Source organism: Carcharodon carcharias, chromosome 2 (genome assembly GCF_017639515.1).
Source record: "Carcharodon carcharias isolate sCarCar2 chromosome 2, sCarCar2.pri, whole genome shotgun sequence".
Taxonomy (NCBI): Eukaryota; Metazoa; Chordata; class Chondrichthyes; order Lamniformes; family Lamnidae; genus Carcharodon; species Carcharodon carcharias.
The window spans coordinates 57,232,326-57,244,694 of record NC_054468.1 but is presented as its reverse complement, the minus strand read 5'-3'; the positions used below and the strand labels follow the sequence as shown (position 1 = coordinate 57,244,694).

General features: G+C 40.9%; 1 protein-coding gene across 1 annotated transcript in view; it reads right to left on the bottom strand.

Annotated features, from left to right (window-relative positions):
* Positions 1-4,933: 4,933 nt before the first annotated feature.
* The window catches only part of LOC121287416 (transient receptor potential cation channel subfamily V member 6-like), a 150,061-nt gene continuing 142,625 nt past the window's right edge, over positions 4,934-12,369 (bottom strand). The window contains exon 15 of the mRNA XM_041205280.1: positions 4,934-5,108. Within this exon, the coding sequence (XP_041061214.1) occupies positions 4,934-5,108 (175 nt within the window). The remainder of the gene's footprint in view (positions 5,109-12,369) is intronic.

Below are 12,369 nucleotides of genomic sequence, written 5' to 3'. Positions count from 1 at the left end.
CTCTTGGATCTGTACATGAACATAGCACCAAGACTGCACTGCTTCTGTTCTGCTTTGTTGGGGGCAGGAATATCAGCCCTCACATATCCAAGAAGCTAGGCAGTCAGGAATGAACAGTATTGAGGCTGGATGAATGATCTAGTTTTACCAAATTTCCATTTTTTTTGGAGAAAGGACTACAACTGTCCATTCTAGATAGAACATTCTATGTACTCTGCAGAAATGATTGTGCCAAGTGATGTGAAAGCAATACAGAGAAGAACTGTGAGGCTGATCCCTGCTGTCAAGGGATTGAGCTCGAAGGGCAGACTGGAGTAAATTGGGTTTTTCACCATTGAAAGGAGGCAACTGAGAAAGGCCTCGTAGAGGTATATAAGGTGGTAAATGGTATAGGAAAGTGAAACCTGGTGGAACCTGGTGGTGTATAGACTTTTAATCTCTGGGACTGAGTGAAATCCAGTCCACATTGATGGGATGAAAGTCTTCTAGCTAAAGGTTCCTATGTGATATAATATTGGGAAATCTCAGTACAGCTCTAATTATCCTGGACCTACAGAACAAGCTGCCTTTAACTTGCCTCTATTTGACAATGTCAATTAGATAGTTTAATGATGATTGTGTGGTGTAATGGAAAAAGTGCTACACTATGCATTGGAGAGTGGTATTCTCTTGGCTGGATTGGAAGCATGCTGTTGCATTTTAATCTTGATAGTGCTGCTGGATGTCTCAAATGGAAATGTCTTATTCCCGAAAACTCCCATCCCTAACTTTGATGAGCAAAGAAATCAGAAGCTAAATTTAAAGTTAAACCCTGACAGTAAGATAGGAAGGCACCACTTCCACATGTTAAAAGCAAATATTAAGAAGTTCTACTTGCAAAGAGTGATGAACAGTTGAAATGGATGTGGCAGTGGAAGCAAAAACTTAGAACCATAGAGTGTCAGATTGGAGCTGTTAATGATGTCTGCAGGTTTTATTTACTATATAGGTGATCTATAATCAGCTAAATGGTTTTCCCCAACCCTATTTACCTTGTGTTTTGAATATCCGTTCTCTATGTTTTATGTATAAATGTTAATTACATTGTGATCATATTACATAGAATCATAGAATGATTGCAGCACAGGAGGCCATTCAGCCCATCATATGCATGGTGGATCTCTGCAAGAGCAGTCCCACTCTTCTGCCCTACTCCGTAGCCTTGCAATATTTTTTCTATTCTGACTATTATCCAACTCCCTTTGGAAAGCCACAATTGAATCTAGCTCCATCACATTCTCAGATAGTGCATTCCAGATCCTAACCATTATCAGTGTAAAACAAAATGTTTTTCCTCATACCATCAATGGTTCATTTACCAATCATCTTAAATCGGTGTCCTTTGGTTCTTGAACCTTCTGCCAATGGGAACAGTTTCTCCCCATCTTCTTTATCCAAAACCCTCATGATTTTGAACATCACTATTACAACAACTTCAGCCTTTCCAATAAATCAACGTAACTGAAGTCCCTCATCCCTGGAACCACCCTTGCAAATCTTTTCTGCCTCCTCTCTAATGCCTTCACGTCCGTCCTAAAGTATGAATCCAACATAATAGTCCAGTTGAGCCCAAACTACTGCTTTACAAATGTTCAGCATAATTTACTTGCTTTTGCACTTTATGGGTTGGATTTTCACCAAGTCAGGATAATTCAGGAGTCCTTTAAAAATGACAGCCAGGATTCCCGATCTTATTCACAGGGTTTCCGATTTTCAGAAGTGCTATTTAAGAGTGCGGGGTGGTTTGGGTCAAAAGCCCACACCTTGCACTCCCAACCTGGGTGGCTCCATTGAGAGGTTGACATGTGCTAGTCCTCCACGATTTTTATACAGTCAAGCCAGGTTTTCAAAAAGTTGTGACTCATGGCATCTGCATGAGGGAACCTTTTGTAAAGTAAGTTCAAAAGATCCTCTTCATGTCCCCCAAGCCAAGCTATGCACCCCCCCCCCCCCACCCCCCCACACACACATCTCAAAATATTCTTTGGCCTCCATCATGCCTCCTACTGCCAAGAGTAACAAACTTTGGCTGAGAGCCCAGGAATCCATTAGGCTGTTGAAACATCTGAATCCCAGAAAAAACACTGCTTGACAACTGTGAAACTGACAGAAAAATCAGAGAGCCAATGTTTATTTACACAAGATAAAGAGGTTTCAAGTGCTTGCAGTTTCTGCTATTAATACTTTAAAGGGTCTGGATGATTGACATTTTTATTGGGGTATAGTAAGATGGAGTTTTATTTTAAGAAAGTGGAAAGCTGTCGATGAATGATGCTTTTTTTACACATCGTATTGTCACTATGAGGTTCATTGCATTCAGTGTATCGTGGGTAAATAAGCTTGAAACTGCCATAGTTTGACATGGGGGGCATGAGGGGCCACAGTGGATGTTGGGGGGTGTAGCTTGGTGTAGATGGGGGTGAGTAAGGGGCAAGAGGTAGCCTGGATGGAGCATGGGGAGTATGTGAGGGCCGGCAGGCCTTTCCATTTTCAATTTAATTGGGATGGGATGAAGTCCTACAGAACCTAGGCGAGCCTTTTAATCAGCCTGCATCTACACCCAGCAGCCCCTGTAGCTGCCTCCAAACTTTTTCCTTGGTCAGCTGGCCTGAGTGCCACCTGACCTGCTCCCCCACAATGAGAATCCCATCCTCGTAGGCACTTTTTGCCGAGACAAGTGGGCCGAGCCAGGAATTTTCACAACCTCCTCCACCACATCAAGAATAAAAATCCAGCCCCATGCCTTTATTTATAAAGCCCAGAGGCTTTAAGGCTGTATGCCTTATTAACTGCCTTCTCAACCTGTCCTGTCAGATCCAAGGATTTGTGCATATTAAACTCCAGGTCTCACTGTTCCTGCACTCCCTTTAGAATCATACCATTTATTTTATATTGCCTCTCCTGATTCTTTTTAGCAAAATATATCACTTCATACTTCTCTGCATTAAAATTTCATGTCACATGTTTGACCATTCCACCAGCTTGTCTATGTCCTCTTGAAGCCTATCACTATCCTCCTCAAAAGTTACATCATCTGCAAATTTTGAAATTATGCTCTGCACACCCAAGTCAAGGTTATTGATATAACAGTCAGAATCATAGCTGTCACACAGAAAGAAAATAGTTAATTTTCGACAAGTGTTTGCACACTGCTCAACACAATCGCTATTAATTGGGAGAAATAAGTTGAAATTTGTGTAGTAAACAATAATTATATTTTAGTGGTTGTAACTTGTAACTTTGTGGTGTGGCAGATTATTATACCAATGTTGCTTCTCACATAGTAATAAGATATGACTTCACGCTGATTAGATCTCTATTACACAAGCTCTGAATCATGAGAATACTCGTCCTTTGGATTGTCTGCTAGTCTACTTAGCCAGGGACTAACACATGATAACTTAAAGGATATGAGACAAAAATTGGTGGAATATAATTTGAGCAAAGATTTGAGTTTTAGTTTTAGTTTGTTAGATTTTGAAGCTTTTACTTCCAAATATAGAAAAAAAACTCTGACATGTAGAAGAGAATTGAGGCTGTAGAAGTATTTTAACTATACAAATTAGTTCCCAACTCCACTGACCAGTTCCACCAGGTATTTGTTTTCATGAACCACATATTTAATATCATTCTTTGATAACCAAAGTAACAAACAAGTCACTGGATGAGACAAGCAAACTAATTTGAATTACATTTGTTTAATTGTGAGTTTGCATTTGATGTTTGGCAATTCCTGCAAGACATCAAAATTTGCAATGCTTCATATTACTGACCTTGGCAAAGAAAGCACTGTTCAGAAAAGCAACCATAGAATTTCAATGTACTTAGAATTGTCATAGCCTACCTGAATTACTCCCATTGCCCATTGCTCAGTTGTGTAAGTCATACTGTAGGTTTAATCAGATTGAAGAATATTTTAGCACTTAGAATGAAACAATGTGAAATAATTATTGTCTTATTCTCGAATCATGTTTATGCTTACTGTATTCAAACATTTGAGATGTTTAACATAGCATTTTACTTTGCAGCTTTCAAACTGTGTACATTTTCTATTTGGACTTTCTGCAACTTGCTATTAATACAGAGCCACTGTATGTTTCTTCATTTTTTTCAGTAAAATCTTGTTTGAGGTTTATTTTGGTACATAGTGTTACAATAGTCAGCAGCAGTGTTTCCCCTTCAAATACAGTAGCATTTTGTACCTTATATTAAAATACTGTATAAGATTATAATTTTCCATTTACATTTTATATATAAAAAACCTTTCATTCTTGTTCTGTGTTAAGTAACATCCTGTATTACATTTCACAGATCATGTAGAAACTGTGATAGTAACTTCATACTGATAGCTGTTTTGTCATCACAGTTTAAAGATTCTATCTAAAAACTGTTACAACAAATCTGCTATAATTTGTAAATGCACATCAAAGGCCCACTTAATCTTGTTATAAATTTGACTCTTTGTATTATTGTAGTCTTATTTCTTTGAAATATTTCTACTGCAGTCAATTAATATTAAGTCCCACTTTGCAATACTATATTTTACAAATGACAATAGATTTTCTGTTACATTTGTTAATATTGATTTTGGGGGTATCTATTAAAGCGGCTATCCAATCTTAATGTACAAACAATATAATATCTAACAACATCCACATGGAGTTGTCTAAGTTGTAGCATAGGTTATATCACATTCAAGAACATTTGGTTAATCTGTCGAAATTCAGCTTCACTGAAATTTTAAATGTTTCTTTTAATGTGAGAGTGTACACCTGAGGAAGAGCTGTTCACTGTCTAATGGGATATTGATCTTGTAAGCCTGGCTTTTTAATGTTCAGAAAAGTAATTATGTGATCCTGAAAACCAATACCTGTGGTGTTACAGTGATCAAAATTTACAAAGTAGTCATATCACATGCATCATCATTCTTTTTAAGACTTTTTGAAATGTTTTTATGGATGAGCTTCCAACGGTAGGCACTTCTGTTTTTCCTTGGATGGGTTACATTTTCTTTCTCCTCATTTTCAGACTTCTTTCTCGCCTTTTGGTAGTCACTTCTCTCTTCGACCCTTTAAAATAAACGTGAGTAATCTACATTAAGTTAAAAATTATAAAAGAGGAACGCATAATATAAACTTTATTGTTGCTGAAGTACCCAACATTTTTCAGATCCTCTCCATATGCCACAGTTGGAATTCAGGACTCCAAAATTTGAGAGATGCCGTTAAGAATTTTTATTACAATGCTTACGTCTCATGTGACATTTTCCATTCATAACAAATATTGCTAATTCATGACCCTGTCAAGAAAATTCTGTTTTTCCAAAAATGACATTACACCTGAGGAAGAGGGAGTAGTTCCCCCAATACTACCTCCAATAAGCGCAAAACATTTTCACACATTTTTGTTAAACGTTCACCTTCTATATACAGATAAATGTATGACACTTCTTTGGACGTAGCACAAGTGAGAACATAAGAACACAAGAGGTAGGAACAGGATGGCTCCACTAAGCCTGCTCCTCCATTCAATATCATGGCTGATCTTGGGCTTCAACTCCACTTTCCCACCTGCTCCCCATATCCCTCGATTCCCTGAGAGTCCAAAGATCTGTCTATCTTAGCCTTAAATATTATTAAACGTTGGCGTATACACAACTGTCTGGGGTAGAGAATTTCAAAAATTCACAACCATGTGAGTGAAGAATCTTCTCCTCATCCCAGTCCTAAATGGTTGGTCCCTTAGTTGTCAGGCTCTCCATTTGTATTTAGAAGGCTTACCAGTTTTTTTCAAAGATGCCAGAGGAATTATTTCAATGTAACTGTGTTCCAATGGCATTAACTTCAGTTCAGAGCAAAATGGCAAACTCTATAAACAGACCAGAAACTGAAACTAGCATCCTATGTATGTCATAAATGGGAAAGCGTACCACAAAACTAACAATTACCCTTTCATCCTGCTGGTGACACTCTGAAAACATGAGGTGTTCCTATCTACTGCAAAAGGCAATGAAAACCATACTGTCAAGGCATTATGTTCAGACTATAATTAAAATGCTCCTAGTTTCCAAATATTTCTTGGCATCTCAATGGCATTTTCTCATTCTCATTTCCGTTCTTTTTCTTTTGCTATCCTCCCACTCCTTTTCATTCTCTGCCTGTTTCTCAGAATCTCCCTCAAAATTGTCTCACTCTATTTCCCTCACATTTCCTTTTCATTCTCCTTCCGTCTGTCCTCTTATTCCATCCCCTCTCTCATTCATGTTGCTTCTCTCACTTAACTTTATCAGTTAATCTTCCTTTCCCCTTTCTGATTAATTTTCTCTTTCTCTTTCCCAGTTTTTTCTCATTGCCATCTCTGTCCCTTTCTTTCTATCCTCCTTTATGTGAACATACAAAACAGAACAGGAGTAGGCCATTCGGCCCCTAGAGCCTGCTGATTCATGGCTGATCTGTTCGTGTTTTGAATTCTACATTCTCACTACCCTGATAATCTTAGATTCCCTTGCCTAGCAAGAATCTATCTACCTCTGCCTTAAAAATATTCGATTATCCCGCCTCCACCTCCTTCGGAAGCAGAGATTTTCAAAGTTGCCCAACCCTCTGAGAGAAAAAAATTCTCCTCATCTCTGCCCTAAAAGGCGACCCCCAATTTTAAAACAGTGCCCCGAGTTCTGGGCCCACTCACCAGAGGAAACATCCTCTCCACGTCCACCTTGTCAAGACCATTCAGGACTTTATATACTTCAATCAAGTCACCCCTCACTCTTCTAAACTCCAATGGAAACAAACCCAGTCTGTCCAACCTTTCCTCATAAGACAATCTGCTCATTCCCGGTATCAATCTAGTAAACCTCCAACACATTTACATCCTTCCTTAAATAAGGAGACCAAAACTGCATACAATATTCGAGATGCCCTAAATAACTGAAGCATAACATCCTTAACTTTTATGTTCAATTCCTCTTATAGTAAAGGATAGCATTCCATTTGCCTTCTTAATTATTCCCCTTCTGGTTGCCTCCCTCAATCACTTTCTCATGCAGTTACCAGCACTCGTTCTTCATTTCTCATAAACCCAAACAATGCGTACACCCAATCTAGCTTGTTTTCTGCTTCAGAAAGCAGTAGCACACAAAGTTTGTGCTTGAGGTAGCAATGATGTTGCTCTTTTTTCTTTGCCACTTCACAGACTGGTCAGCTATTTAAGAGCCAAGTTTGTGTGTCATGCCTGATGCTGAATATTGTTATGAGCTAGGGCTAAATTAGATCAATTAGTATGATTCCACAAATATGTTACATTGAAGTTGCAACAAAAAGGCCAGCAGACCCAATGAGGTCATGTTGGTGCTTACCCTTCATTTAAGCAAATAGTTCAAGTAACATTTATCCACCCTTTTCCCATATCCTAAACATCCTTTCCCTTTCATACACCTTCCTAGCTATTCTTAAGTGTTTAACAAAATTCCTGCCTTAGCCACTAAACCTGAAAGTAAATTCCACAGCCTCACAACTCAGAGTTTATCCTGCCTTCTGTTCTAAGTCTCATACTTAACTTCACATTTTAAAAAATTCATTCACAGGATGTGGGCGTCACTGACTAGGCCAGCATTTATTGCCCATCTCTATTTGTTCTTGAGAAGGTGATGATGAGCTGCCTCCTTGAACCGCTACAGTCCCTATGGCGTAGGTACACCCACAGTGCTGTTAGGGAGTTCCAGGATTTTGATCCAGCAACAATGAAGGAACAGCGATATATTTCCAAGTCACGATGGTGTGTGGCTTGAAGGGGAACTTCCAGGTGGTGATGTTCCCATCTGTCTGCTGCCCTTGTCCTTCTAGATGGTAGCGGTTGTGGGTTTGGAAGGTGCTGTCCAAGGAGCCTTGGTGAGTTCCTGCAGTGCATTTTGTAGATGGTACACACTGCTGCCACTGTGCACTGGTTGTGGCGGGAGTGAATGTTTGTGGATGGGGTGCCAATCAATTGGGCTGCTTTGTCCTTTAGCTGGAGTACTGGAAGTTACATATATTAATACACAAGGCCCTGTTCTTTGCAGACAGAAAGAAAATGTAAGCACATTGTGCCTGTTCCAGCTAAACAAAATAAATGACAGCCATTTGTCATTCCGCAGGGCAATGCCTTGACCAAACAGGGTTATGCTGCCTTGTTTAAATTTCAAACAATGCTTGGTAGTTAACTGTCAATCACCATCACTAGTGCATTCTCCATGGCAACGCCAATTGCCAACCAACCAGCACTCTCTTCAGACACAGTATCAATTGTTGTTTTCCCCATATATTGGTATTCTTGAGAAGTGTCCTGATGAGTGCAAGATGAAAAGCTTAGACATGTTTTTTTTTCAGCAATAATCTGTTTTTTAGTGATGTTGATTGAAGGATAGATATTGGTCAGGAGATCAGGAATAAATCCCCTGCTCTTCTTTGAAATAACGTCATGGGATCTTTTACACCCACTTGAGATGGGGCCTCAGTCTAACACCTCATCTGAAAGACAGCACCTCTGACAATGCAGCACTCCTTCAGTAATGCACTGGAGTATGCGCCTGGCTTTTTGTGCTCAAGTCTTTGGAGTGGGATTTGAACACAATACCTTCTGACTCAGAGGCCAGAGACCAACTGACATGGCTACCATGGCTGGTACAAACTCTGGGTTAGAAACGCACCTGCTGCACCAGAGTACAGGCCTAGAGTATCTTTCCTCTGAGTGTTGTTATAACCTTGTGGCCCAGTTTCCCACTCAGCTTGCTGAACAGACAAGGTATTATATCTTACTCGTCAATCTCACTTGACATTGTCCATAGGGGTCAAGGCCAATTATAGCATTCAGATGAAGACAGTGTGGCAAATTTGCACTTTGCGGCAATTCTAAGTCACCAGACTTTCTGGGGGTGCTGAGGGTGGGTTGCTATCCAAGGTAGAACTTAAAGCCAGTGTTTCTATTTGCCCATCAAAGAAACCCCAATCTGAAGAGGCTAGGGGTGTCTTCCACCTGATCCCCTTACAACTTGGCTGTCATTTGAGGGTGTGCCTGATGTTTCCTGAGGCAACCTACAGCATTCTAAACAAGTTTTCTGGGCTCTGTTCTGGTTCTCATGAAAGAAACGTAAATGCTACGTAATGTAAGTAACTGATTTCATGAGATTGATTACCATCAGAATGCTTTCCCAAAATTCAGTTTGGGTCTTAGGCTCCTCCTCGGACACCAAGGTGTGACTCTTTTTTTCCGGTAGCACCTCTGGGTTACCTCGGAACATCTACAAGCAATGGGTTGCCTGCTGCAAGTGTGTAAATAGCCTCAACCTCATGATGATGCCTGACAATGCAGCAAGTAAAAATCCAGCCTTGCTGCACTTCCACCCCCCTTTAAAGGGGACAGCAGAATTTCAAGGCCCAAGATTTTTAAATAGAATATAGACAGCTATACAGGTACCACTTTGCTTTTTATAATTAGTACTAAGGAACTTTAAGGAAAATAATCAAATACTATATAAAACAGTTTTTATAAATCTATGTTACACAAGCATTGTTGTTTAGAATGGCACTACCTTCTTTTCAGAGCTATCTGAAAATATCTGAATTTTTCTGAAGTATCAATGATGCAACTACAAGGGCAGTGGGTATGAGACATGGGTTAGAGACAATAGTCAATCAACTATAGACCAGTATCAACACACATCCATGAGGGTGGGGGGAGGCATGGGGAAGCGTGTTGAATGAGAAGTCAAATGGTTAACAGTATCGACCAGTGCTTTACTGGAAGCCAGCAGGACTGCAATTAGTGGGCTAGGATTTGCACGCCCAGCATTGCAGGGCGTGATACTTTTGGAAGAGGGGGTTGCAATTTGGGTGGATGAATCAGTCACACCAGGAGCCAACCTAGCTGAAAGTATCAGGCTGCATTGAGTCTACTGCTGGCAGTAAGGTCATATTATCTGGGTGCCATTTAGAGTTGCCAAGTTTTTAGGCTTGTCCTAGAGACTACAGGGGAAATATTTTCCACCGTCGTGGGGGAAGCGACTCCGATTGGCGGTGCACCGCCATTTTACGTGAGTAGGCCAATTAAGGCCCACCCAGTGTGACATCTGCCAGGAAGCGCTATGCGCTCCCTGTGCGGGCGGAGGGTGTGGGATTCCCTCAAAAGGGAATGCGCTCTTTCAAGCACGCGCGCGAAAGAGTGCACAAATCTCCTCCCTGGGGCCAAGTGCTGCCTCAGGGAAATCGGCTCAGAATTTAAATTTGTCATACAAATGATAAAAAAATTTCCCTGACATGTCCCCTCATGTGACATTGTCACATGAGTTGGGACATGTCCATAACTTTTATTGAAACGTTTAATAAAAATTTAAAAACCCTCATGAAACCTCATCCTGCCCACAGATGAGGTTTCATGCTTTTTCTGAAGCCCGCCAGAGCTCCCAGCCTGCCTGCCAAGGTTGGACGGGCAGGTTCGTTACTGATTTTAATTAAATTTTCAATGGCCTCAATAGGCCGCTGACAGGTCAGCGTGTGCGCAGCTGACTCGGCTGTGCCCCAGCTGACCTGAAACTGGAAATGATGCAGGGTGATGTTGGGAGTTCCACCTGATGTCATCCCACGTCATTTTACACTTGGGCGAGCGGGCCCCACCCCTGCTCGCTGACTAGAAGATCCTGCCCCAGGAACTGAAGATTAAATTTAAGAATAATGCTGTGAGCAACCCAGGATAAGAAATTATCGGAGCATTAAAACAAGTGACTTTCTTTCAACACTTTTGTTCTAAAAAAGTTAGAGTGGAAAAGGAAATGTTTAACAGATGGTAGAATCATCCAATCAGGCAATGAAGAGACAGTCCACTTTCTAACTCGCATGGGAAAGCATTGCACCATGATTATTGTCATAATCGATCAATGTGCAGTTAGAGGTAGGAGGTCATATAATGAAATCTCCAGAATTATATCCAGTCAGAGTCATCAACCCTAATGCCGCTGCCTATTAAGTGGTGATTAAAATTAAAAATAAATTCATGAATGGTCAACAGACCCCAGGAGTAGGTATAGCTGCAGCAACGAGGAAGCAGTTTTAACTTCTAGGGCAGAATTTTTCCCTCGTCGGGTGCGTGCCCGAACCGAACGAGAGAAAAGTTGTGCGTGATGATGTCGGGCAAGCGTCCCGACGTCATCGTGCACTCTCGCAGTATTTTGCTTGGTGGGTGCATGCAAGAGGCGGCAGCGTGCCTGCCAACAATGGCTAATGGGAAACAAAGCAGTAGGTTAGCGTGTGGGCGGGTGGATTCAACTTCATGGAAAACTATGAATAAACTGAAAAGAAAGGAGAGCCCAGGAGAGGCTATTTAAGTCCCCAGAACACAAAATAGGAGAGAGTGTTTGGAAAGGGCTAGGAATTTAACTTCAAGCACATCAGATAAAGGGACAACAATGAGAAAGGGGACGGGAAATACAGGACTGAAGGTAAAAACAATAAAACTGCGGATGCTAGAAATCCAAAACAAAAACAGAATTACCTGGAAAAACTCAGCAGGTCTGGCAGCATCAGCGGAGAAGAAAAGAGTTGACGTTTCGAGTCCTCATGACCCTTCGACAGAACTGGGGGATTTCAATATGCAGATAGACTGGGCAAATCAGGTTGGTAGTGGATCCAAAGAAAAGGAATTTGTGGAATGTTTACGAGATGGCTTTTTGGAACAGCTTGTGTTGGAGCCCACTAGGGAACAGGCAATTCTAGATTTAGTGATGTGTAATGAGGCAGATTTAATAAGGGAGCTTAAGGTGAAGGAACCCTTGGGAGGAAGTGACCATAATATGATAGAATTTACCCTGCAATTTGAGAGGAAAAAGCTGGAATCAGATGTAACGGTATTACAGTTGAATAAAGGCAACTTCAGAGGCATGAGGGAGGAGCTGGCCTTAATTGAATGGGAGATGAGCCTAGCAGGAAAGACAGTGGAACAGCAATGGCAGGAGTTTCTGGGAGTAATTTGGGAGACACAGCAAAAATTCATCCCTAGGAAGAAGAAGCATACTAAAGGGAGGACGAGGCAACCATGGCTGACAAGGGAAGTCAGGGACAGCATAAAAGCTAAAGCATACAATGCAGCGAAAAGCCGTGGGAAACCAGGGGATTGGGAAGCCTACAAAGACCAACAGAGGACAACTAAAAAAGAAATAAGGAGGGAGAAGATTAAATATGAGGTAAACTAGCCAGTAATATAAAAGAAGATTGCAAGAGTTTTTTTTAGATATATAAAGGGTAAGAGAAAGGCAAAAGTGGACATTGGGCCGCTGGAAAATGACGCTGGAGAAGTAGTAGTGGG